Consider the following 26,340-nt stretch of genomic DNA (forward strand, 5'->3'; position numbering starts at 1 on the left):
TGTTTTTGAAAATATAGTTATTTTTCACAAACATGTCATTTATGTTAACATGTAATGGGCTTCTTACATTAATTTAAAATGAATTAATATTAATTAATAAATATTGTTAAGTCTTTAATTTCTAACACGATAATAGTGATCGATAGAACTCCCATAAATAAGAGCTTTTTGGGGTCGTCAATAATTTTTTAAAAGTATAAATAGATCCCAATACCAAAAACCTTGAAAACGACTGAGGTAGATAAGATTAATTTGAATTTAATTATTATTCCCTGATCATTAAGGCTCACTCCCAGTGCCAGTTTCTGATTTTAACTGGACCTAGTGAGGAAAAGAAAGGATGTATCACCCAATACATTGCTTTTTTTTTTTTTAATGGATTTGATGGCAGAAGGAAGAGGTGGGTGGGCCAGTTGCCTTCTTATCTGATCTCCCCCTTGGAGATAAGGAGGCCACCTCCCCAATGTGTCCCGCCCTAGTCCTCCCAGGAGTCCAGAAAAGGGAACTTGCTGCAAAACTTACCCTCTTGGGGCCAAAGAGATTGTGATAAAGCGTCCGGAAGCGCTTGCGCGTGTAGTTGCAGCGATAAGCCCCGCCCATCAGGTACTCGATCACCAGGCCGATGTCAATCAGGCTGATTCTATAGTCTGGGGGCAGGTTCCCCTATGAGGGAAGAACGAAACACACACACACACACACAAACAAATCCAAAAGACAGCGTGGTTTACTAGGGATTCGATGCCATGTGTTCTGTAACTATTTTAGAGTACAAAAAAATGAATTAAGAAACATATGAATGTAGTATTATGCTGGTTAATTAATTCACCTTAAAATAGATCCAACCGAAACCTGGATATTCTCGCTTGGAAAGAAGACATAAGTTAAATAAGAAGATGCAGTAATCGTCGGCAATAACAGAAAATCAAAATATTTATTCAAGTCTTCAGCTGGGGAGAAAAAAACACCAGTGTAGCAGAAAAAACACAAGGCTTGACATGGCAAATGCTCTGAGTCCCAGCCGCTAGCAACTCGGTTCCCCAAGCGTTCCCTGGGCCCCCTCCCAGCTCTGCTCTGCCTCTGACCCAGGCTTGTTACCACTCTCCTGCTGATCATTTACTTCTTCCCACTCACTAAATGAAGACTCCTTCCAGAAGATGATTGTTATTACCAGGACCTACATCAGGTGGGATATGCTTAGAGTTCCTTGGCAAAACCTCTATTAACAATGAAAAAAAAAATGAGCACTTTTTTCATAAAAGGAGAGTGGATGGATGTCAGGGTGAAGTCATTTATGAGCACCCCTTGTGGTTAAAGAGAAAGGAGGTGGCATGAGAAGAGATTTTATTGAGGGAATATTTGTTTTCCTGGAATTAAGGAGGTTTTGGATATTTTCTTTCAAAGAGAATAGTGTTTCTTAAACACTATTGTGTTTAAGAGAGTGATAGGGTAAGTTTTAGCTGCTTGCATATATACATGCAAAAACACAAGAGGTTTTAACATTGTCTACTCATTACTGGTTTCGACATCAAAAGGGCGCTCCGATGCTGTGTGAGATCTCTGCCACTTCACAGAAGCGGCTCATAGCCATGGTGGTGGCTTTCCACCTTTGGTGGCATCAGAATCACCTGGCGAACTTGGTGACAGCACAAAAGACTGGCTTCAATGTATGGGCTTCTACGAGCTTTATCAGCTCCCCAGGTGATTCTGAGATACGATGAAGTTTGTACTAAATAAGGTGGGTCAGGTGGGCTCACATGGCAGAATCGGAAAATTCATGGTGTATAAACATTGTCATTAGGAAATGAGCTTCACTTGTTTTTGCGGAACCAAGGGTACGTTTTCAGTTATCCTTACTCAGCTTTGCTATGGCCAACAGCATCCATTTGAAGGGGATTCAGGGTTAGAGGAGGCCCACTGTATCCTTCCATCAAACCTATAGCTTTGATGGTGTTATTGATCTTTGTATTCCCAGGTGCCTTTTTATAGTGACTGGTGTGTGGTAGGCATTCAGGATGTGAATGAGTAAAACAGTGCCATTCATTGATGTGGTTGGGATCAAGTCTCAGTTTCAGGTTTCTCAGTACTGTTTTCTTGTCAGTAACACAACTAACTAGCCACAGTCTATGAGTTGTCGTGTTTGGGATAGCCCCATGTCACTGTGGAAACTTGACTTGAAATACGCCGATCGCTCTGTCGGTATTTTCAGTGGGGTAGGAACGAAGGGATAGCAGTTCATGCACCAGCCTAAGCATAGGAGATCCTAGTGCTACCCTCTAGACTTGCTTGCTGCCCCTGACCAGTTCCTACCCATCAGGTTCTACCTCTCCCTTGGCTTGGGGCACAAAGCAGGCTCGGGGGACCTTATTTGAGCCAGCTGAGCACAATGGGACAGTGGGAAGGCGGTTGGTCGCATTTGTGGTGGAAGCACCTTGAGGCAGAGAACCCCTCCCATCCTTGAGCTTGGCTCATCAGAACCCCCGCCGAAACGTCCTTTCATAAAAATGGCCTTATTCTCCTGCCCGCCATGCTCAGAATTTCACAATCTCCTCTGAGGACCAGCTCATCAGTCTAATGGAACTGGCAAGGGGAAGCTCCCTGCGGGCCATCAGAAAAGGCCACCTGCCTGACCTCTTTATGCAAAGTGTGGCAAAAACAGAGAAAAGGGAACTTAGAGAAAGTTTGAAGATGGTAACTGTTCATGGATTGCCCTTTCCATAAACATGAAACAGTTTAAAAATATTCCTCATGCAACTGCTTTTCTCCACTGTTTGGGGGCAGGTGAACAAGGCTGCAAGTTTCTGTCTCGATGGGCTGTACCCGACGGTTAGGCAGGCCTCTTATTTCAAGAGTAGAGGAGCCTGAGAGGCTGGACACGCGTGGGTCGGCCTCCTCTCTTCTGCATTTGGCTCCCATAAGGATGACCTGCAGAGGAGGCCCTGCATTTGTGTTATTTTCCTGGGCACTGTGAGGCAGGCAGGGGAAAGAACACTGGCCGAGAATCAACTGCCCTGGGTTTCTTTCTGTCTGTCCTTCATAAATCAACCAGTTTCCCTCAGCCTCAGTTTTCTTCCCTGTACCAGGGGTGGAGCTCGATGGCCTCTATGGTCTATGATGCTCAAGTACCAGGTTGCAGAAACATCCCTACAAGATTTAGTGTGATGCTGTCGAAAAGCAGGATGGCAAGTCTACAAATTTGTGCCCATTTTCAATCCTGTAAGAATTTTCTAAATTTAAAACACACGAGTAACAGCGAACCTAACCCCTATAGATTTTCTTTTGAGACACCAATGTGTGAACATCAGTTTGAATTCTAAGAACAAGACACCAATATTGCCTGAAGACCAATAGTGAGTGGCGATAATTATGCTTTTGGATTGTCTAAAGGAGTGGGGGTTATCAGGAAAGTGATCATGGTAAAATGCAAAATAATAAAAATTTGAGAGGGGCAAAGAAAACGTTTTTTGCAAATGATTTTATTCATAAAGGGCTATTAGGTTTATATACTACCAAAGAAGATGCTGGAATCTTTTTTTGTAGGAACTTCTCATGTAAAGCTTATTTTGAAGTGACTTATACAGGATCTGGTCTCAAGCCAGAGAAGGGATTCAATGAACCTTCTGGGTTCTGCCCAGCTTGGAGCGAAGGCCTTAAAGGAACTGGCCTGCCTTCTGTTTGACCACAAGGGGACGATGTTCACCTGACCAAAGCCAATGGCGGTTCCACCAGCATTTACCTGCCTGTTCTGTTTTATATGTGTAAGAAAGCGATGTAAATGAATATAGCAGATTGGAGGATTTGGAAATCAGGAGAGAGTCAGAGTCAGATGCCCTTGTTAAAGTGATATCTGGAGGAGGGAGAGCTTACTTTACCAAGTAATGTGTTTGAAAGCCTGCAAGACTGATTGCTCTGTTTTGTTTTGTTTTGTTTTTTAACCCCCCAGAGGCTTTGAAAGCACAGAAATTAAGGGAAATTAGTTTCACAATTTTTACTAGGAAGAATGGAAATCTTTTGGGGAGGAAGAAATAGCTTTCATAAAATTAATAAAATCAGGTACAATTTGAGCCTTTTGTGATATCTCTGTCCTGGATGACTCTGAAGGGGTTGGGAGCACTGGGGTATGTCTGACGTGCCGGACTGACGGCCTTGGCCACCTGTGACCTTAGATGTCAAAGACGCAGAGAACAGCCTGCAGTATGACCCCGCAGTGGAAAGAGCACTGGGCTGCACTGTGGTCCTAGCTCTGCCTTTCTGTGACCCTGGGCAGATCATTTCTTTACTCTGTGCCTCAGTTTACACTCTGAAAACAGGCACTTTGGACAGAGTTACTTCGAAAGATCATGTCTATTTCTAAAGGTCCAATTGTCTGACCACTACCTGGAGGGCAGCTCTTATTTCTATGCTGCCCGGGCACTGGGCAAAGATTATTGTCCAGAGTGTGCAGGGTTGACGTAGTTTCTACTCATTGCCCCTGAAATGTGGTTAGTGGAGCTGAGGGCTCAGAGACAGGGACCGGTAAAGGGCTAGACAGGAATGGTGTTGTGCACATCACATCCACCTCCTTTGGAAAAAGCAGAGAGAGTGAACAGCACCTCACATACCACAGGTAATGTCCAAAAACCTTCTGGAGGAGTCTTCCTTCGCTTGGGTGCTTTTCAAATAGGAAGCCAACGACGACACTGGAGTAATGCTCCTTCTGTCATTTCTGTTCTTCCCTCCTCCCTCTTTTGGTAATTACTTTGGTAATTGGTAATGCCTGAACACTTATGTCCCCTTTCATGCCTCAACAACACATTGCAAGCCATGTGACTCAAACCATTTGATCCACAGAGTGAAACAGAGAACTTTGGCTCCATCAGTAAATACAAACTGACAACCTGAAAATGTTGTCCCCTTTTCTCATGCCATGAGCTACTTCTCTGAAGCTAAGTTTTAATCCATGCCATCCTAAAGATGACTTTTAATTAAAAGAGTAGTTTAAATGCATGTATTGGATCTGCTCTTCTGAATATACTCTTTTTCAGAAGTCAGCTCATGATATCACTATCAGATTTCAGCTGTTTAGGAAACACATTTTGTGGAAACTTATTAACAAGCCTTCAAAACAAAATTGCTTCCTTCCGGTGTATGTAGGGTGTAAAATGATTGCTGGTTGTTGGGTTTACCAAGGAAGGGTGGGCAAAAGTCTATTTTGGTGAAAGTTCAAGGAAAAGAGGACATTCCGCAATGTTCAGCTTGGTTATAGACCAGGCAATCTTTTAAAAAATAAAAATGCTTTTGCAAATCTGCATGAATTTGGCAGATGGGATTATCAAAATGTCCTTTCTTTATCCAAAGAGTGTCTTAAATTCTTCCCCCACCCTTTCATTCTGCCAAAGCTCTGGGTCTTAATTCCCATGTGAATGAATTTTAAACTATCATAACTTCACAGCTATTTCTATATAATACTCAACTATCACCCTCCCTTGGTGGGAGATGATAGTACAGGTCATCTGAAGTATTAGCACATTTAAGTTAAGAAAGAAAAACTAGTACTTTAAAACATATAGAGGCACAAATCGAGCAGACAGTTAGCTTCTAAAAATAGCAAGTTAGATTTCACGGAAAAGCAGACAGACTCGGGCTGCTCTGGATTAATGTCGCGTTGGTGCATCCAATGGATTTATGCAGGAAAGCAGTTCCAGGAACTGGGCTGGACTCTCTCATTTTAAATTTCTGATTGATGCTGTATAACCAACTTTTTACCTCCTTGCTCCTAGATTGTTCCCTTGAAATTACTAATTTGAGATTCAGTTCTCCAAACTCAGTTCTGTTGATATCAAGGGAGAGTAGGACTTGGAGATAATCATGCTGTTAACGTGGGACCGTTTGATGATTCCTAAATGCATTGCCTGGATTCCTAAGAGTTACTTGCATTTGATTTTCCAGATATATCATCGAACACTATGTTTAAGGTTCAGAACTATGATCCTAACATAGGAGTAGCATTTTGTACCAGGGCTCATCACTTACTGGTTAATATTTTTTTGTCACAGATCACATCAACTAATAGGTAACATAAAGTCCTACAATCATAAAGCACAAAGCACATGCTAATTATCAAGTTCCTTAATTTTGAAAATTGCTTAAACTGCCCAAGATTTTCTTAGCATTTTAAACCTAGCTTTTGTAGACTTTGCGTATCGCATTGGCCTAAATTTCTGGAAGTCATCTGAAACCACCTGAGGAAGATGAGAACCAATGTTAATTTCTCTCATTTACTTTTTTTTTTTTTAGGTTTTATTTTTTTATTTGAGAGAGAGAGAGCGAGAGAGAGCATGAGTGGGGGGAGAGGCAGATGGAGAGGGAGAAGCAGGCTCCCCGCTGAGCGGGGAGCCCAACTCGGGGCTCGATCCCAGGACCCTGAGATCATGACGTGAGCCGAAGGCAGTCACTTAACTAACTGAGCCACCTAGGCACCCCTCTCCCATTTACTTCTTGAGAAAACACAAAAACCCCTCATTTTTAGCTCCCTTCATCCATATTACATAAAACGTAGAGACTTCCAGCTCCTTTGGCTCCCATTGTTATACCTTTTTGTTGTCCAAGTCAGAGGCTCAGCTTTATCATAGAAGTAAACAGGAGTCTGCTTTTCCTGTTCCTCTCTCTTCCCAAGGGAAGAAACGAAAAACAGGCTGTCTGTTTCTCCCCACCTTATTGGCAGTCTCTTTTCCCAGGTAAAAGGATAAATTGTTCCTAAGCCAGTTCAGAACTATACTGGGTCATCTGTAATCACTTTTTCCAGTTACTAATTCAGTACCTAAGTGAATCCTTATGTATTTCTGTTCCAATATTTGGATCACACTTGAAAGAAAAATAAGACCAATCCTAATACTCCTTCCTCCCAAATCCTTACCATCCCATTCTTTCTCGTTAGTTTATATTACTTTTGAAGTACATCTTTAGCTAAGAAGTTTAAAAAAAAAACCTTACTTTAAAAATACATGCCTTCTAATGCAAGTGACATGAGCCAATGTAAGAGGCAGGCGAAGGGGATTTCAGAAGGGAGAAGATGATATTGCAAAGCAGAGCTGTACAAGGAAGAGAACCTAAGAGGAGGGATTTTGATCATTTATATTCAATGAAATCTAACTGCAAAAATCCCTTTGAAAATCAGGCAAGATATTGAGAAACTAGGGGATGAAGGTGAATCAGTGACTTTATTTGAAGGCTCAAATTGGCCACTGGCTGAGATTGAGGGACAAAGGCATAGTTGTCTCCTCAGCAAGCCTCACAATTCCTGCAGTGACACGGACTAGCTCAAGGTGATGGGGGAGGGGATAATATCTTCTTTATCATTTAAAAACTCTCAGGACATTTTATTGTACATGAGCGACAAATATCATGGCAAAGAATCCACATTAGATGTACACACTTAATCTTTTGAGATCCTTCCCCCTAGTTTCCAGGCAATTCTAAGCCAGGATAAATTACACAATATTGGAAGGCTTGAGGGTAAGGGAAAGGGCTCTGTTGAGGGCAGATGTGCTTCTGGCTCGAAATGGGGCCGATCAGGGAAAGAGGAGATCTTGGTAAAGTGGTGGTTGGGTTGGATGTGTAGATTGCACAGCGTTTGTTTCTCTTGCTTTGAAAGAACACCAGGCTTCACTCGCTCACACAGATGAAAAATCCTTCAGTAAGGTTGTGTAGAGACGAGAGGAAAGTTTCCAAGAGCCAACAGAAGGTTTTTGTTTGTTTTTTTTACCCTTTACTCATTACTGGTAAAGGTCTAGTTGGTTAGTAGGAACATTCTAAGCAGCCCCAGGACTTTTACTTGGCCTTTCCTGACGCATGGCATCAGGAAACACCTAAGGGAAGTTCTAGACAATGACTCCATATGAGATGAAGGAGTCGTACTCTATTTTTGACCTTACTTTGTAGCTTCCTCTGAGTAGGTCCTACAGGCTTTGGTGAGTGGTGGGTGGGTGTGGATACGTATGTGTAGGGGGTGGGAAAAGTGCCCCCATCTATTTCCTCCTTTGGAGTTAAAAACAGCAGTCTCTGGGAATGCTGTCAAGGATTTGGAATGAAGTTACCTCTGAGAGAGATCAAATGGAGCAAAAAAACAAGCACTTAGCTAAGATTAAACATAGCTTCCCTGCACCTCACTCGTCTCATCTATAAACGGGAATCATACTATATAATAATGATAATAAAAGAGTAATTCAACTTCATAGAATTGTCATGAAGATGAAACGAGCTGCGACATACAGCAGGCTTAGATTAGTGCCACGCACCTGGTCGTCACTAAAATTTTATTATTGTTAATCAAAGGATCTGAGTTTGAATTCTGCCTCTTCCCTAACCACGTACTACAGTTCTCACCTCCTTACATTTCAGCCTCTGTATCTGTAAAATGGGAACAATTCTCCTTGATCCAAACCTCTTGCCTTCCCGCCCCACCCCATCAATTAGATGATAACGTGAAAAAACCTACTGGAAAAAATAAAGTGTTAGAAGAATGGAATGCACACACGTGTTTTTGTCTCTGATGCCCTGAGACTTTTTGAGCTACGCTTCCTGTGCTCTGCATAACGTTAGAAGTGACAGTGACGCATGGCATCAGGAGCTAGGACATGAAGATACCTCCTATGGTTAGTCAGACAACATGGAAACTAGCCCCCCAAACAGTGAGGGGCATATGGAAGAAAACGGGCAATGGCAGAAATCCACGCAGCGTGGCGCAAAGCTATCCAAAAACATTACGCATTCTGCTATCCAAAAGCATTATGTCCCATGAAAGCGTCTAAAACCACAGAGACGGGAGGTAAAACCGCAGCTGCATTGTAAGCAGAGTCATCGTTAAAAGGCGACATACACACAGTGTCCTGAAATGAGGGAGCTCGGGGAGACAGGAACGCTCTGGCAGCTCATGCAAAACAGAGGCGCTTTCTAATCACAGGAAGCAGTCAAGACAGGGCCTCCGACCTGCAGTCGAGAGGGTTCTTACCTTTTTGACATCCCTGACCAAGTGGTACAATGTGTTTGAGGGCCCATGTCTCTGAAAACAATAAAGAAGAATCAAATGGTTTTGCTGGTCAGGGGCTCTCATTGGTAAGGCAAGAAGGATCTGGAAGGAAGGGTTCTGGCCGGTGGAGGGACAGTTCTTTAAGATGAACCTTGTTGTAGTTGCTCAGTTGTACCTGTCTTTTCTAAACCAACACGCTGGCAGATTTTTGGATTGTGGTTCCTCGAGAAAAAGCGTTTGAGATTCTAGGTTCAAACTTTGTAAAGGAGGTTGTCAACCTGTGGACAGCTGGGCCCAAACATCATGAAAGGGGCTAGTTTTGAGGCAGGGTGGAGATAAAAGGGGCCAATTTAGAGCACTGGAAATACACTTTGGCACATGGCTGATTGCAACCTGTTTATTACCCATAACAAATGAGAAATTGTCTAAAACAGGTTGGCAAAGTTTTCTGTGAATGGCCAAAGTGTCAATATTTTAGACTTTGTGGGTCATATACTTTTCACTGCAACCGTTCGACTCTGCCATTGTGCAAAAGCAGCTGGAGACAATATGTCAACAAGTGAGCCTGCCCGTGTATCAATAAAACTTTATTTATGGACACCAAAAGAGAATCAAATGTCATATAATTTTAATATGTCGCAAAATATCATTCTCCTATTGATTTTTTGCAATCATTAAAAAATGTTTAAAAAACCTTTTTAGCTTGCAGGCCATACAAGAACAGGCAGTGGGCTGGATTTGACTCTTTGGTAGCAGTTTGTTCAAATCTAGTCTAAAGAAAAAGCCACAGGCTCTTGGAAGGAAAAGAGAGGCTAATGTGAAATGACTTGCTATCCCTGTCATCTTTCGGGAATAGGAATGCTAGATAAAATACAGGATACCCAGTTAAATTTGAATTTCAGATAAATAAGAAATAATTTTTAGTATGAGTATATTCCAAATATTTCATGGGACATGCTCATATTAGAAATTACTCATTGTCTACCTGGGATTCAAATTTAACTGGGCATCCTGTATTTTTATTTGCAAAATCTGGTGACCCTATTGGAGAATATCAAATAGGGATGGCAAATCCTTCAGCAGTGTGGGAACAGATTCAGGTATGGAGACGAATCCTAAGTATCACCTCAACTCCCTGCCCATTCATGCGACATCCTTCTCAGAATTCTTTTTCCACTGAGGAATGCAGTCTGATATAGGGATTGAACACACAAACTCTGGAGTCAGAATGCCTGGCTCCACACCCGGCTCTGCTGCCTACCAGCTATGACCATGTGCAAGCTCCTTATTATTACTGAGACCATTTGCAGTCCCATAATCCTTCTTGACAGAGTTCTCTGGGGAACCACCACCAGTTGATTTGGGTGATGAAATCTATTGGCCTTTCTTGATCTAGAACTTTCCTACTTCCTTCTTTCCAATCATTGGAATAAATACATTACCTTGATTCTCTGATATGCAAGTCATTAAACTCTGTGTTTTATTTTATTTATTTTACTGAAAACCCCATTTTCCCTAGCTTTATTGAGATATAATTAAATAAGACATTGTGTAAGTTGAAGGTGTATGATGTGATTTGTTTATCACAATTAGGTTAGTTAACACATCCTTCACTTAACATAATTACCATTTTGTTGTTGATTATGGTGAAAACATTAAAGCTCTAATCTCACAGCAACTTTCAATTATACAATACGGTGTTGTTAACTATAGACTCCATGCTGTACGTTAGATCCCTGGAATTTATTAGTCTTGTAACTGAAAGTTTATACCCTTTGGCTAACATCTCCCATTTTCCCCACCCTTCAGCCCCAAATATTTTGAGGATCCTCCAAACTGTGTTTTTATAGCTGGCTCCCTTTTCAAATATTAGTTGACTGTATACGCATGTGTTTATTGCTGAGCTTCTGACTCTGTTCTATTGGTCTATGTGACTATTTTTATGCCAATACCATACTGTCTTGATTACTATAGCTTTGTGAAGTAGTTTGAAATCAGGAAAGGTGACACCTCTACCTTTGTTCTTTCTCAATATTGCTTTGGATATTTAGAGTCTTTTGTAGTTCCATGTGAATCTTAGGATTGTGTTTTCTATTTCCATGAAAAAATGCCACTGGCATTTTGAAAGGGATTGTATTGAATCTATAAAAGGCTTTGGGTGATATGGACAAGTTAACATTATTAACACTTCTAATCCATGAACATGGGATATCTTTCCATTTATTTGTGTCTTCTTCAATTTCTTTAATCAATGTCTTATAATTTTTGCTTTATAGATTTTTACTTCTTGGTGAAATTTATCTCTAAGTATTTTATAGTTTTTGATGCTTTCGTAAATGGGATTGTTTTATTCTCTTTTCAGATTGTTCATTGTTAGTGTATAGACATTCAACTCCTTTTCATATGTTGATTTTGTATCATGAAACTCTACTGGATTCATTTATTAGTTCTAACAGTTTTGTGTGTGTGTGTGTGTGTGAAGTCTTTAGGATTTTCTATATACAAAATCATGTTATCAGCAAAGACAATTTTACTTCTTCTTTTCCAAATTGGGTGCCTGTTTTTCCCTGCCTCCCTCCCTATTGAGATGATATGAGTTTTGTCTTTCATTCTATTAATGTGATGTGCATTTATTGATTTGCATATATTGAGCCATCCTTGCATTTAGGGATGGAATCCCATTTGGTCATGGTGTATGATCTTTTCAATGTGCTGTTGAATTTCAATTGCTAGTATTTGGTTGAGAATTTTTGTACCTATATTCATCAGGGATATTGGCCTGTAGTTTTATTTTCTTATAGTGTCTCACTTTGGTGTTGGTGTACTGCTGGCCTCCTAAAATAAATTTGGGAGTATTGCCTCTTCAAGTTTTTTGAAAAGTTGGACAAGAATTGGGGTTAGTTCTTTAAATGTTTGGTAAGATGCCCCTGTGAAGCCACCTACTCCTGGGCTTTTCTTGTCAGGAGGTTTTTGATTACTGATTCCATCTCCTTACTTGTTATTGGTCTGTTAAAATTTTTCTATTTCTTCATGATTCAGATTTGGTCAGTTGCATGTTTCTGGGAATTTATCCATTTCACCTAGGGCTAATTATTGATCTTTTGGTGGGGATAGAAACTGGGACCTCCTACTCTATCATTTTTAGTCTATTCGTACTGAAAGTGTCACTATGCAGAAGCAAGAAAAATCTGCGGAGGAAACAGACACCTGGAGCTGCTCTGCTAAACTGTTTTCTAGTTCCAGCAGCAGGAAGGAGAGAGAGCCAGTGTGGTACCACCTAACACCCACCACTGGCTGGAGGAAAGGTCAATAAGCTCTATCTCATTAGAGCTGTGGGTGGTGGACAGAGAAGCAGTTCCAAATGAGGGGAAGAATAACCTCTACGACGGAAGTGTTGGTTCAGTACTGGCTTTCTTCTTTACTTAGGAGTTTTGTGACCTTGAATAAACCAATTCACTTCTTGGCCTTTGTTTTCCTACCTGTAAAATGCAGGAAAACAATACCTACTCTTTCTTTTAATATTCCAAGTAAAAATTTATTGATCTTGATTAAGAAGTCTTACATATTTAATACTGCTTCTAATGTATCATAGGAATTACTTCCCAAAAATGCTAATCACAGCTGGACTGAAAGAGTATTTGGGAAATGTAGCAACGTTGTTTTTATGTAAGTATAAACCACATTATAGTCTACTGGAGATCCAAAGGGATGTGCCTTTGTGGAATTCAAAACAAAAGAACAAGCAGTGAATGCTATTGAGGTAGGTCCAGAACCTTTGGGAAGAAAGATTTCTTAACCTTCCTGAATTGTACTCTCCAAGCAGCCTGTTCCCTCTTGAAGTTTCCAATATCTACTCTTTAAACGTCATTGGATTTTAGTGAGTATCAGCTCCGAGCCAACATACTTAACTCACTGAATACTATAAACAACTTCCTAAATAGCTTTTCTTTATGATTACTCCTTGGTATCCCTAGTAAATGAAGTAGCAAATTATTACAAAACAACACAAAAAATATTTTGGGGTAACTCCAAGCAAGGGGTATTGTACATTTTATTCTATTATAGAGGAAAAGGAATGAATGTCATAGCTCTGAGGATAACAAGATGGTGCGAGATAGTTAATCGGTCTCCTTTGATACTTTGAATTAAATCAATTCTCCTCTGCTGATTGCCTCAAATGCCCTCTGGGCTTACAGCATACACTGTGTTCTAATTTTCAGAGCCTCGTGGGTTTGTGTAAGAATCTGAGAATGTTAGCTTTTGGTGTGATCGTGTAACTCTCCCCCTTAGATGCTGACAACTGAGCAGTTAAAACAAGTGGAATCTTGGTGACTTGGCATTGTTGTCTAAAGGTCTAAGGGAACATTTGTGAAAAATGATCCATGCATTTGGAGGGGAGGGAAGAGACTCACAGGCATGTGGGGGGCGGGCAGGAGAAGGTAAAACAAACAAACAAAAAAAACCACAGAGAAAATAAAAAGTGCCTTAGCTTGGTCCTACCGTATTGTACAATTCCTCTAGTCTGGAGATGGTGAGAAAGCGGTGCATGCTTACTCCATTCTCTATGAGTAATTTCACAAAATCCACTCTGTCCAGAACTAGGGCATCCAACATGGCTTGCTCCAAAGACCCCACCTGCAAATCAAGTCACTGAGTTAGTCTGCCCCAGGTTCTAGGGATGCAGTTCCTTGGTGTTCACCCGAACAGTTTAGACATGCCTTTGACATCTGGTAAACCTTCAGCACATCCAAGAACATGCTAGCAAGACTGTTCCCAACTCCACTTTTGGGACAGCCACAATCTCGCTTGTGTTTTGGGACCTGTCTTTGCAAATAGAATTCAAAGTTTTCTAGTTCCAAAAGCATTTCCTCCTTGACTCCTTTTTTCTCTTCTGGATCCTAGGAAGATGCAGGGTATACAAGAATTTTCCTTGTATTCTCTGACCAAACTTCTGCAGTACTAGTGAAGTGCCAAAATGGGTGCTTTGCTGTCCTCCTTTTCATCTTCCTGAGGCTCTGAATTAGATCCCTGCTACCTTGAAAAGAGGGACCCCAGCAAAAAATATACAGTAGGCCCTTCTTTATTTTAATTAAGTGTTAGACTACCTTGCTTCTGCCTCACCCATTTCTATGCAGAGATGCAGCAACTATTTGGGTTCTTTGGTCTGTTTACCAGGGTTTTATTCAATTCATTTCACGAAAATTTCCCAGTGTCTAGACTCCTTGACAAATCTTTCCACACTAGCCATCCACTAGCAGCACTAAATAAAGACAGGGGCTTCATGGGGGGTTGGGGGGGCAGCAGCTCTCTGCGGGAAAGACAGGGTTAAAGAAGACCTGTCCGTGCGGGTATTGCCCTTTAGTTATTCCAGCACAGAAATCAAATCTCAGACTGCTGGCTGCATCCTAGGGATCTAGGCACCAACCACCCAATAGCCAATTTTCCGAGTTTTTAATTTTGGTAGTGTCGGTCGAGGGAAACAAACCAAGAACAGTTATATAAAGCTTTGGTTCCCTCTCTGTGGTGCTTGGGAATAGGGAGGACCTGTGCTCAGCCACCAGGACCAGATGGTACCTGCACGCGGGAGCTTGCTAATCCTGCATCCTGAGGTGTGATGGGGCCATACGCTAGCATGGGGCACCGCCGCTCGGGCGCAGCAAACTCAGAGACAACCAGAAACAAACCGCTAGCTCTACACCTTCCTTCACTTGCACGAACACACTTTTGTCTTCTGTGTTTTCTCAGACGTATGGAAGAGATGGCATCATTTGCAGCTGAACGTTGCCATCAGAGGCCACCCGGAGATGGGAACTGTCTGGAATGTTTGCAGTTGTGCTTTGTCATGGCGTCAACCAGGTGGCAGTGTTTTCCTAAATATGAGAAAGGGGCCCGAGCCCGAGGAGGGCTACCAGGGAGGGAACATCTGCATCCTAGAGAAGAGGCAGCAGCTTCTCCAAGCTGCTCTCGGACGGAGACTTCTTAAGCAAATACCCTTGCCCAAGCAAGTGGGCTTTGCAGGGGTGGTGACATATACTCTACCGGCCACTGCTGCCCATAAATAAAGATCTGGCTGCGAGCGATGTCCACTCTGTTCCAGGCTAGAGCTAAGCTCAGCTGGTCTGGGGCCGAGGCATTTGTTCCTGTGCAGACAAGGAGGAGGAAAGAGTGGGAGAGAGAAAGCAACGATGAGTTATTATACCAAGAAGACCTACTCCACGATTCTCCCATCAACACCCCCTCTTCCTGAAGAGTAGACTCAGCTGGGCAACAGGGCTTCTCAGACAGGGCACTACTGGCATTTGGGGGCAGGATAATTCTCTCTTGTGGGGGCTGTCCTGCACATTGTGGATTATTTAGCAGCATCCCTGAACTCAACCCAGTAGATGCCCATGACACCCCGACCCAAGTCATGACAATCCAGAATGTCTCCAGACATTGCCAGATGCCTCCAGGAGGAAGGAAAGAGACAAAATCAGCTCACTGAAGACCACTGCTCAGCACTGTTGCTAGTCCACATGTGGCCCGTGGAGCTGAAGCTGCAGCAGCACCTGGGCGCTTGCTAGAAATGCAGATGCTCAGGCCCCACCCTAGATCTGCTAAATCAGAATCCGTATTTTAACAAGGTCTCAGATGGTTCATGCGCACATTCAAGTTTGAGAAGCAGGACTCTGTAACACGTGTTGTTTGTGCTGGCTGATCGCTGGTGCGAAGCGTTGTTCCAAATGTGTGTTGCACGGGGCTGTGCCCTCGTCAACTAGTGAGCCAGCTTGGCCAGTCTATGAAAAAGAGTTAAGATCTTTTAAGAGAAAGGCAAACAAGTGGCTTAGGGTTTTTTTTTTTTTTTTGATTGGTGGGTAGAAGCCACTGGAATAAATTTTCAGTTTCCTGTTATTCTCCAGACTCTGTGGCTAGATCTGTGTGGTTCACGGGTGGCTATTTAAATCTAAATTAATCAAAATGAAATACAACAAAAACTTTAATTCTCCCATCACACTAGCCACGTTTTGAATGCTCAGGAGCCGTATGTGGCTGGTGGTCTCTGACTTGGAGAGTGCAGATTCAGAACAGTTCCATCACCATCGAAGGTTCTGTTGGAAAGGGGCTGGTCTAGATCAATGCATCCTGTCAATAAATGTGACCTGCCAAGCAGCTGGGTGTGAGGCCTTAGAACGGCAGGTGGAGAGAACACTGGGCTACAGTCAGGGGACCCAAGTCTGCCATTTTACAGCTGTGTGACTTTGGTCCTCTCTGTATTACTGTTCTGTCACCTTGTGAAATGGGGACAATAAGAATGATCCTGTTTACTGGCTGGGATGGGAAACTAGAATGAGATCATATAAATGAATTCACATGTGAACTGGGTTTTTGCAGTTAACACCCTTGGTACCCTGACCAGGAGCCATCCCTAAATATTTGCCTGACCCCATGCTGCTAGATGTCCCACCAGCAGGGGAGCAGGGTATAGAGACAGCGCTCTTACCTGCCTCAGAGTTTTTGGACATCTACTGTGTGCTAGGCAACATATTAGGCACTTGCACATGTTATCATATGTAATGTCCCAAACAATCCTGGGAAATGGGTCTTATTGTCTCCGTTTGACAGATGAAGATACTGAGGTCCAGAGAGGTTAAAAACCAAACAGCTACTAACAGAAAGGAAACAGAAGAGGCATTTATCATGCCAGACGTGAGATTCAGCCCCAGTGTTTTCCCTTCATTCCACCTCTGCTGATTCCGATGTTTGTGAGGGAGGGGTGGCTAGCAAATGCTAGTACTACCCATCTTTCTGGATTCTTCAGCAGTGGAGGCTCGAAGCAATGAGCTGCAGATAGGGTTGCTGGTGATGAAGCAGGGATTCACAAAGTCTGTTGCACATTAGAATCACCCGGGCAGCTTTTAAAACATCCCTATGCCCAGATTGCACCCCAAAACAACCACATCCCATTGGTAGGGTGGGAGCCAGGTTTTGATAGCTTTAAAAATCTCCAGGTGTTTTCAATGTGCCCCAGAGCTTGGGAACCACTGTGCTACATGATTCCGTCTGCTGCCTCCCCTTGACTCTTCCTTCTTGGCTCTGAGACATTTAAAGTTAAGAACTGGGTGAGCAAAATGCTCTCTAGACAGCACCTCTCAAATTTGAGCATGCATAGGAATAACCCGGAGAGCTTTTTAAAACACAGAGTCTTGGGCCCTACCTCCAGAGAATCAGATTTAGTAGGTCTGGGGTGGGACCTAAGTTTCCGCATTTCTAATCTCCCAGGTGGTGCTGGTGCTGATGATCTGAGACTTTCATTTGAATAACAAAGACCCTAGAGAGCTGTGTGCCACTTTTTCCTCACAGGGCAGAGGGCATTTTGATTCTGGTGTCTACACATTGATGGGTTCGGTATAAACCACATACTTGTAGTAAATTAATTAGTGTTTGGGATGATGAATATTAATTCAGTTTACATAAGGATTTTTCTTTTAAAAATTATTTATCACCCCAGGTGATAACATCAGAAACCACAAACTAATATCAGGGTAACTGGTGTAAACAAGTGATAAATAGGAACATGTCAAAACGTACAGTCATCATTTTGATTTTTTTTTTTTTTTAAGGAAAGAAAGGGAAGGCTCACTGGGGATGCGTTTGGAAAGCTAGCACTTTATACTTTGCTCCCTTAGCAGCTCTATTGGTCATTGCTGACCTGTTGTAATGGTTTAATCATTCACTTTGCCATTGTATGCCACAAATTTGTATGTCACCCAGTCAAAAGTAGCAGCACAAATATGAACAAGAACAAAGCAGGAAGCAGCTATTGGGGTCAATGTGAGTTACCTGAATGTAATTACATTAAGTGTCAAGTGAAATCGCAAAGCCAGTGTGTCTTGACTTCTCAAAAATTGAAAATACATCACTCAAAAGTGATCCTGGGTGACAGTTTGGATCAGAGGTTCTCAACTTGGGTGACCAACCATCCCAGCTGCCCAGGAGAGTCAGGCTGTTAGCACTGTCAGTCCTGGAAGACCTGTCAGTCCTGCACCAACCTGGATGGCTGGTCACCCTATGTGACACTGTGGTTGCATGCTGGAATTTGCCTGAAGAGCTTGAAATATACTTGTGCTTGGGAGCCATCGCAGAGATTCTGGTTTCACTGGTCCTGGGCATTGCAGTTTTTAAAAGCTCCCCAAGAGCTTTTAAGAACAAGAGGTCCCTAACCTTATCTTCACATTAGAATCATGAAGACAAGGTGAAGAACCTTGAATCTAGATAATATATGATAATAACATAATATGATAGATAATATATCATTCACTTATTCCCCTGGTTATTCATTTATTTACACATTAAAAAAATCCAGATTTCATGCCTTCTCTTATGGCAGGCACTATGCCAGTCTGAGGACCAAGGTGAGTAGGACAGAGTCCATTGTCTTGAGAGGTTACATTCTAGAGGAAGAGCTAGGTCAGTAAGTAAATACATCATCTCATGCAGTCATTCATTTATCTGCTCAACAGATATTGAATACCTTCTATGGCAGGAATTGTTTTATCATTGAACATCCATCCAATGCTGAGGAAGATAGCTAAGGTCACTCTGTACAGAGCTTACTACTTACTTCTACCCATGGAGGGGCAGCACTCAGAAAGTAAAGGAATAAGCAAACAAAAATAAGGAACTGTGTACTTTCTGATTGTGTAAGTGCTGTGAAGGAGCAGAGTCTTTCCTGAGAGACGTGGGACCTGTGTCTAGAGGAACACTTTGAGTCATTCCAACTCAATGTGGCGACACCATTCTGGCTACCCAGCCTCACATGATCCAATCAGCTGGAGTGATCTGCTGGCCAGGATGCCCTCCTGAAACCAGGGCTGGATACGAAGCCATTGGATAACATCATAGATACAAGTCTGGGTGTCCTTTGGGGCATCTGGTTGGTCCTGTGAGGCAAAGAGAGGGTTGGAAAATGCCCTGAAGTATTGAAATGGGTCTGGGAATCCATGAAGATCCTGGTTTGGCCTAAGGGTACACCATCCATATGAAACTGTGGCCCTGGCTGATGCCAGATCCCAGGTGGGCATGGAGAAGGCCTTTTAAAGTACTGGCTTCAAGGTGGTACTGATAATGACCCGGGTAGGGGTGGAGCTGCTCTGTTAGGATAAATGGGCAGGAGACCTCCCTGAGAATAACATTTGAACTGGGACCTAAACAATTAGAAAAAGCCATCATGTGAAGATCTTGGCAGGGGGCAGGAGCGGGGGAGCATTCCAGGAAGAGGGAACATCAAATATAAAGGCCCTGATGTGGGAATGAATACAAATAGGTATAAGACATAAAAAAATAGAGTTTTAATATTTCCTCTTTTTGCAGGAGGTCAGGGAAGATTTAAGTGCATAGATAATAGTTTTAAGGGAGGGATTAGTTCACTAGGCAAATGAGATGAAGAAAAGCATTGTAGCAAAAGGAACAGCCTATGCAAGGATTGGGAGAGTTAAATAGCCCAGTGAGTTTGGGAAATTCATGGGAAGACACTGAGGGAGAATCAGTGCTTGAGGTATATGTGAGTTAGAAGCAGAGAGAGATGAAACCAGAATGGAAGGACTTGAACATGATGTTGGAGGAGTTTCCCTTTATTCTGAAGACGTGGGGAAACCACTGGAACACCTCATTTCAGAAATAATGCAGTCAAATGACATATGAGATAAAGGGCTAGTGTCCAAAATCTATAAAGAACTTATCAAACTCAACACCCAAAGAACAAATAATCCAATCAAGAAATGGGCAGAAGACATGAACAGACATTTCTGCAAAGAAGACATCCAAATGGCCAACAGACACAGGAAGAAGTGCTCAACATCACTCGGCATCAGGGAAATACAAATCAAAACCTCAATGAGATACCGCCTCACACCTGTCAGAATGGCTAAAATTAACAAGTCAGGAAACGACGGATGTTGGCGAGGATGCGAAGAAAGGGGAACCCTTCTACATTGTTGGTGGGAATGCAAGCTGGTGCAGCCACTCTGGAAAACAGTATGGAGGTTCCTCAGAAAGTTGAAAATAGAGCTGCCTTACAGTTGTTTGAACTGTACTTTGCCTTACAGAAAGTTGAAAATAGAGCAGCAATTGCACTACTGGGTATTCACCACAAAGATACAAATGTAGTGATCTGAAGGGTCACGGGCACCCCAATGTTTATAGCAGCAATGTCCACAATAGCCAAACTATGGAAAGAACCTACATGTCCATCGACAGATGAATGGATAAAGAAGATGTGGTGTATATATACACAATGGAATATTATGCAGCCATCAAAAAATGAAATCTTGCCATTTGCAACAATGTGGATGGAACTAGAGGGTATTATGCTAAGTGAAATAAGTCAATCAGAGAAAGACAATTATCATATGATCTCACTGATATGTGGAATTTGACAAACAAGGCAGAGGATCATAGGGGAAGGGAGGGAAAAATGAAACAAGATGAAACCGGAGGGGGAGACAAACCATAAGAGACTCTTAATCTCAGGAAACAAACTGAGGGTTGCTGGAGTGGTGGGGGGTGGGAGGGATGGGGTGGCTGGTGATGGACATTGGGGAGGGTATGTGCTATGGTGAGCTCTGTGACTTGTGTAAGACTGATGAATCACAGACCTGTACCCCTGGAACAAATAATACATTATATGTTAAAAAAAAAAAAAAGAAAAATAATGCAGTCAGATGCATTCTTAGAAAAATTCCTATGGCAGCAGTGTGAAGGGTAGGTAGGGAGGGACATTGGACTGGAGGGAGGAAGAGCAATATGGAAAGTTTTGCCATATTCTAGGAAAGGGATAATAATCTGAAGGGGCAGCTGTGATGGAGGGATATTTAGAAAGCACAGTTGATAGCTTTAGGTAAGAGATTTAAAGTGGGGAGCAAGAGAAGTCAAAAGTGGTCTCCTAACTCTAGGTTGGGAACCCAGGTACATAATGACCAACTGAGATTGGCAATGCAAGATAAAAACAAGTTTTGGGGGACAGCAAAATTGCATTCTTGAATATATTGAGCTTAAAATGCCTGTGGTATATCCATCCCAGTGGGAATGACCAGAGGCCACTGGATATTGAGATGTGGGGCAGAGGAAGGGTGAGTCTGGAGACAGAGATTTGGAAAATATTACCATGAAGGTGATAAGAAGAGAGCAGAGGATGGATCATTGAATAACACCAATATTTAAAAGCTATGAAAGTAAGGCAAATCTTTAGAAAGCAATCACACACAAACACATACAGAAAACAGAGAGATAGGAAGAGAACCTGGAGATCATGGTGCCCTAAACTATGGGAAGAGAGACTTTTAAGAAAGAGGGGGTGCTTATTAAGTCCAAAGCTGCAAAGACGGCAAGTAAAGAAGATAGGCTTTCCTTCTTTTTTTTTTTAAGATTACTTATTTTAGAAAGAGCGAGAGAGAGTGGGAGTGGGGTGGGGAGAAGGGGCAGAGGGCAAGGGAGAGAGAGAATCTCAAGCAGACTCCACACTTAGTGCAGAGCCCTGGATGCTGGGGCTAGATCCCAGGACCCCAAGATCATGACCTGAGCCAAAATCAAGAGCTGGACGCTTAACCAACTGAACCATCCAGGCGCCCCAATTGGCTTTCCTTCTTTACAGCTCTTTTTATTACAAGGGACCAGCTTATGTATCTATTAGTTTATTATTTATTTCCTTCTCCAGAGTGTAAACCTCAAGAGGCCAGGGAGTTAGTCTACTTTATTCACTGTTGTATTCTGAGTTCAGAACAGTGCCTGGCACATAATGGGTGCTCAATAACCATTTGTTGAATGAATGAATGAACCCCAAAGTGTGCATTGGATTTGGCAATTAAGAAGTCTTTGACGATGTTAGTGTGTGCACCTTTAGTAGAGTATGAGAATAAAAGCATGTCTGCAATCTCTTCCCTCAAGGAAAATGCAATCTAATAAGAATGGAGGTGGGATGGGTAAAGGGAGAGCTAGGACAAGTCTACAAATCACTCTATCAAAGAACAAAGTGGTTAAGTGCTATAGAAGCTATGTGCATAAGCCCAGAACATTTCCTTGTCAGCTATGTCACTTTGAGGAGGAAATAGCCTTTGATTCTAGTAGGGAAGGATGGTGGAGATTTGAACAAATGGAGTGTGTGGTAGGCTGAATGATGCCCCCACCCCTCAAAGTTGTGCATGTCCTGATCCTGGGAACCAGTGAAGATGTTACTTTATATGGCAAAGGAGACTTTGCAAATGTGATTAAGAATTTTGAGACAAGGAGGTTATACTGGTTTATCTGGTGGGCTCAATGCAATATAATCACAAGGGTCCTTATAAGGGGGAGACAAAGGGATTCAAAGTAGTCCTAGGACATGTGAAGATGAAAGCATCGGTCGGACCGATGCAAGCAAGGAGCCACAAGTCAAGGAATGTGGACAACCTCCAGAAGCTGAAAAAGGCAAGGAAATGATTCTCCCCTGAAGTTTCAGAAGGAATATAACCTTGCTGACACCTTAATTTTAGACTTCCAGCCTCTAAAATTTTAAGAGAATGAATTTTTTTTCTTTTGTTTTAAGCCACTAAGTTTGTGGTAATTTCTAAGTAAAAGAAAACTAACACTATTAGCCATTAAAAATACTATTGTAGGTAAACCATCAAGACAAGAAGGTAAAATGGAGTTGAGAAAGCACGAGTATTTAACATGTTGGCTGTAGTGCAGTGTAGGATTCTCAAACTTTAATGTGCATATGATTCATTTGGGAATCTTGCTTAAATGGTGACTCTGATTCAGTTGGTCTGGGGTGGGACTCCTATTTCTATTTCTTTAGACAGCACTCATTACTACTGCGAGCAATGATTAATCTTGTGCATGTACCCTTGCTCCCTTTTCTCTCCTCCACCATTCGATTTTAGAATATACCATTATATTTTTAGTGTTTCACTTGGTTCTGTTAAATATGCTTACATTTCTATTACTAATATTTGAATTGTCAGTCTTAAATTATATTCCTTATTTTAGGCAAAAGGTACAGATGTTATAATGAGTCAAAAAGCCTACCACCTCTACCTCCATCCTTTCTCCTCTTAATTGCTTTTTGTTGTTGTGTTATTTCTACCTTGGAAAGCAGGAAACACTTAAATTCCTTTCTGTTACTCAAAGTCCCATTTTTGTTTTTCTCTTAGTTCTGTTAGATTCTAGTATCAATGCTTACAATTAGTAATTTTGCCAGAATGTACCCAACCATCTCTTGGTTGGTAGGTTGCATCTTCTCTAGTAGTTTTTCCAAGAGGAACTCATGGGAACAATATTGTCAGAGTTCTAGAATGTTCTAAACTTTTTTTTTAAGTAGTCGTTATAGTTGAATGACATTGTCTCAGTATAAAAATCTGTTGATCTATTATCTCCTGGCATTGAATGTTACTGTGAAAAGGTCTGTAGACAACTTGATTTTTTAATCTCATGAAAGACTTGATCATTTTTGCCTGGTGGCCCAAAGTAGTCTTTATTTTTCTTTGAGGTTCAGTAACTTTACTAGGATGTTTCTAGGTGTTGAGGATTCTGAATCAGTTTAACCTGGCACAAGGTGGCCCTTTTAATATTTAGATCAAAGTTTCAAAACTTATTTGATGAAAAAATTCTTAAGTTATGTGTTCTGATCCATTACTTTGCTTTTCTTCTTTGGAGATACCAGTTATGCTTATGTTGGATCTCCATTTTCAGTCTTCTATAAATATAATTTCTCCTTAATCCTAATTAACTCTTTATTTATGTTTCAATTTTATTTCTGTTCACTTTCCTCATTTCTATCCTCTGTGCCCTGCACTAGGTTTTTCACAATGCATGTTTGATCTTGCACCCTTTCTCAAGTCTGCAATTTTGTGCTGATTTCAGTTTCCTCCTTGACTTCATTCCTGAGTGCTACGCACATTTTATCTCCTCTTGCTGCCTCACCTACTCTTACCTGAATTTTGGTATTCCAACTTGGAAGTATTACTTCATAGATTAAGTGCTTCACTGAGATTTAACTTTTTTTTTAAAGTTCATGGTAAAATATTTATTCATAACATTCATCTGTTCTCTGGAAACATTTTTATAGAGTATTCTTCTGTGCATACATTTTGCCCTTTTGTTATTTTTTTCTTAGAATGTATCTATATGCTAATTGCTTTTTTATTATTTATCATCTAGTGAGTTGGGTTATAATGGGCCCAGGATAGCTTTCCAGGCTACTTATTATTCACAACTGGAAGGCTTCTCAGCTCCCACAAAGACAAGCTCCTTGCTGCAAACAGGACTTAACTGTATAATTCTATATGTAGCCAACTGCCTCTATTTCTAGGTACAAAGTCAGGATCAGGGTTCACCATCGAACTCACTCTGGTTCTTGCACATGCTGTTCCAGGCAAAGGAGAGAACTTTGCACCTTACGGCCTTCCTCACATCTAGGAATTACATTTCCGTGCTTTCTGAGGATTGCTGCTGCTAGTTCCTCTCTCCTCAGCTTTTACTCTTTCCTCCCACAGAGCTCTTGCATTTACAAATATTTTGGAATATTTCCCAGTTTTTACCAAAAATAGAGTTTTCTTGTTTTTTTCCTTCCCTTTTCATTACTGGTTTTTGAAGCTTTCTAGAAGAAGAGACTGATGAATTTGTGTTGCCATGTTTGCACTGGACATCCTGAAGGATTCTGTAGGTAGAAGAGTGTTTTTGATCAGACCTTTTCATTAGTAGTGTTCCTCTAATTGAAGTATTGAGGATGGACAGGGATACGCCTATAAGAAGCAGGGAAGATCCTGTAAGAAGCCACTGCAATTAATCAGGTCAAATGTCCTGAAGGGTCTACTGGTGCTAAGCAAGGAGGAAAAGAAGGGATAGACGTATGAGATACTGTGGGGCAAAAATGCCCCCAATTAGTAAGAATTTGCTTGAACAAAGGGAGGAAAAATGTGATGGAGATTTCGAGGCTGGAGAACTCCACAGACACGGGCTGTATGAACATAACTGGGGAACTCAGGTAGAAATCAACTTTTTGGGGAAAGATGACTTTTTTTTTTAAATATATGTAGATTTCAAGATAATTTGTTTGAATTTGGGGTGCATAGTGACACCCAAGGGACCTGTCCAGTAGGCAATTAGAAAAGGGGGCAGGGAGGGAAGCGGGAGCTGGAGATATAACTGGAGGTCATTTGTACAGACATGATATTAAAGCCATGGTATTTTATAATTTTGACAGAGGGCAGAGTTGAGAAGTAAGAATGTCTGATGAAGGAGACAAAGGAGCAGTCAGAAATGTAGAACACTCAGTACCTCTGATACCAAGGAAAGGTAAAAATAAATACGATTACTGTCATTTATTGAAAGCCAATCGCATACTAGGTATTTTACATTTATTATCTCATTTAATACTCACAAAAACCCTGTACAGTGAATATCTTTATCCCCACTTTGAGGATCAGAAAACAGAGGCTCAGAGAGATGGAGTAACTTGTAGAACCAGGCTTTAAACTGAGGCCTTCTCTCAGGCTAGAAAAGAATTGCAGTAAGAAGGAGATAAAGTCGGGGCGCCTGAGTGGCTCAGTGGGTTGGGCGTCTGCGTTAGGCTCAGGTCATGATCCCAGGGTCCTGGGATGGAGCCCCACATCAGGCTCCCTGCTCAGTGGGGAGCCTGCTTCTTCCTCTCCCCGTGCCCTTCCCTGCCACGCTTGCTCTCTCTTGCTCTATCTCAAATAAATAAATAAAAATCTTTAAAAAAAAGGAGATAAACACTGTCAAAAGTTTCTGAATGTTCAAGAATAATAATAACCATTGGGATTGGAAGAGTATTTGGGGTCTTCAGGAGTACTGAAAGCTGTGTGAGAAAAGTGGACGGGGTCAAATGGGGAATACAAAACTTTGCAGAGTGAGCCAGTGAGCCCAGAAGTCAGAGTAGGTGGACGGTAAGGACAGTTGGTGGAAAGGCAGACCGCCTTTCAGAGCCGGGAGGTTAAGAAGGGAAAAGCAGATGCTTCCTGGAGGGTCTTGGTGGAGAGGGGCCAAGGTTTCCTGTGACAGAGAGCCTGACTATGTTGAGAGCGGAAGGGAAAGAGCAATCAGAGAGGGAAGTACAAGTATATGGTGGATGAGATCCTGAAGCCCGGAGGCCAGGGAGCAGTCAGCCAGCAAAGAAGAGATGTGAGGCTGAGTGGAGAAACTAATATTCCTGAGGGGGGGGGGAAAGGGAGCCTGGATGAAGCTAAATACTGAAAGTGAAGTAAGAGAGGTTACCACCTGCTGAGAGTGAGCAGGAGTGAGGAGCTGAAGAGAATGTTGGAACGTGGAGAACGTGCCACAGGCTGAGGCCTTAAGAAGGAGGG

The 26,340-nt window shown here is 41.9% G+C and overlaps 1 protein-coding gene across 8 annotated transcripts in view; it reads right to left on the reverse strand.

Annotated features, from left to right (window-relative positions):
- Positions 1-26,340, reverse strand: part of TRPM3 (transient receptor potential cation channel subfamily M member 3) — a 493,595-nt gene that overhangs the window by 79,659 nt on the left and 387,596 nt on the right. For 5 of the 8 annotated variants that reach the window (XM_078061328.1, XM_078061332.1, XM_078061330.1 and 2 more), the window contains 5 exons: positions 15,044-15,144; positions 13,505-13,639; positions 8,987-9,037; positions 827-862; positions 523-663 (listed from right to left, as the gene is read on the reverse strand). In XM_078061328.1, coding sequence (XP_077917454.1) covers positions 523-663; positions 827-862; positions 8,987-9,037; positions 13,505-13,639; positions 15,044-15,144 — 464 coding nt within the window. The remainder of the gene's footprint in view (positions 1-522; positions 664-826; positions 863-8,986; positions 9,038-13,504; positions 13,640-15,043; positions 15,145-26,340) is intronic. The other 3 variants (XM_078061329.1, XM_078061333.1, XM_078061331.1) reach the window with 1 other exon arrangement.

The sequence above is a fragment of the Halichoerus grypus genome, chromosome 14 (assembly GCF_964656455.1).
Source record: "Halichoerus grypus chromosome 14, mHalGry1.hap1.1, whole genome shotgun sequence".
In the NCBI taxonomy this organism is placed as follows: Eukaryota; Metazoa; Chordata; class Mammalia; order Carnivora; family Phocidae; genus Halichoerus; species Halichoerus grypus.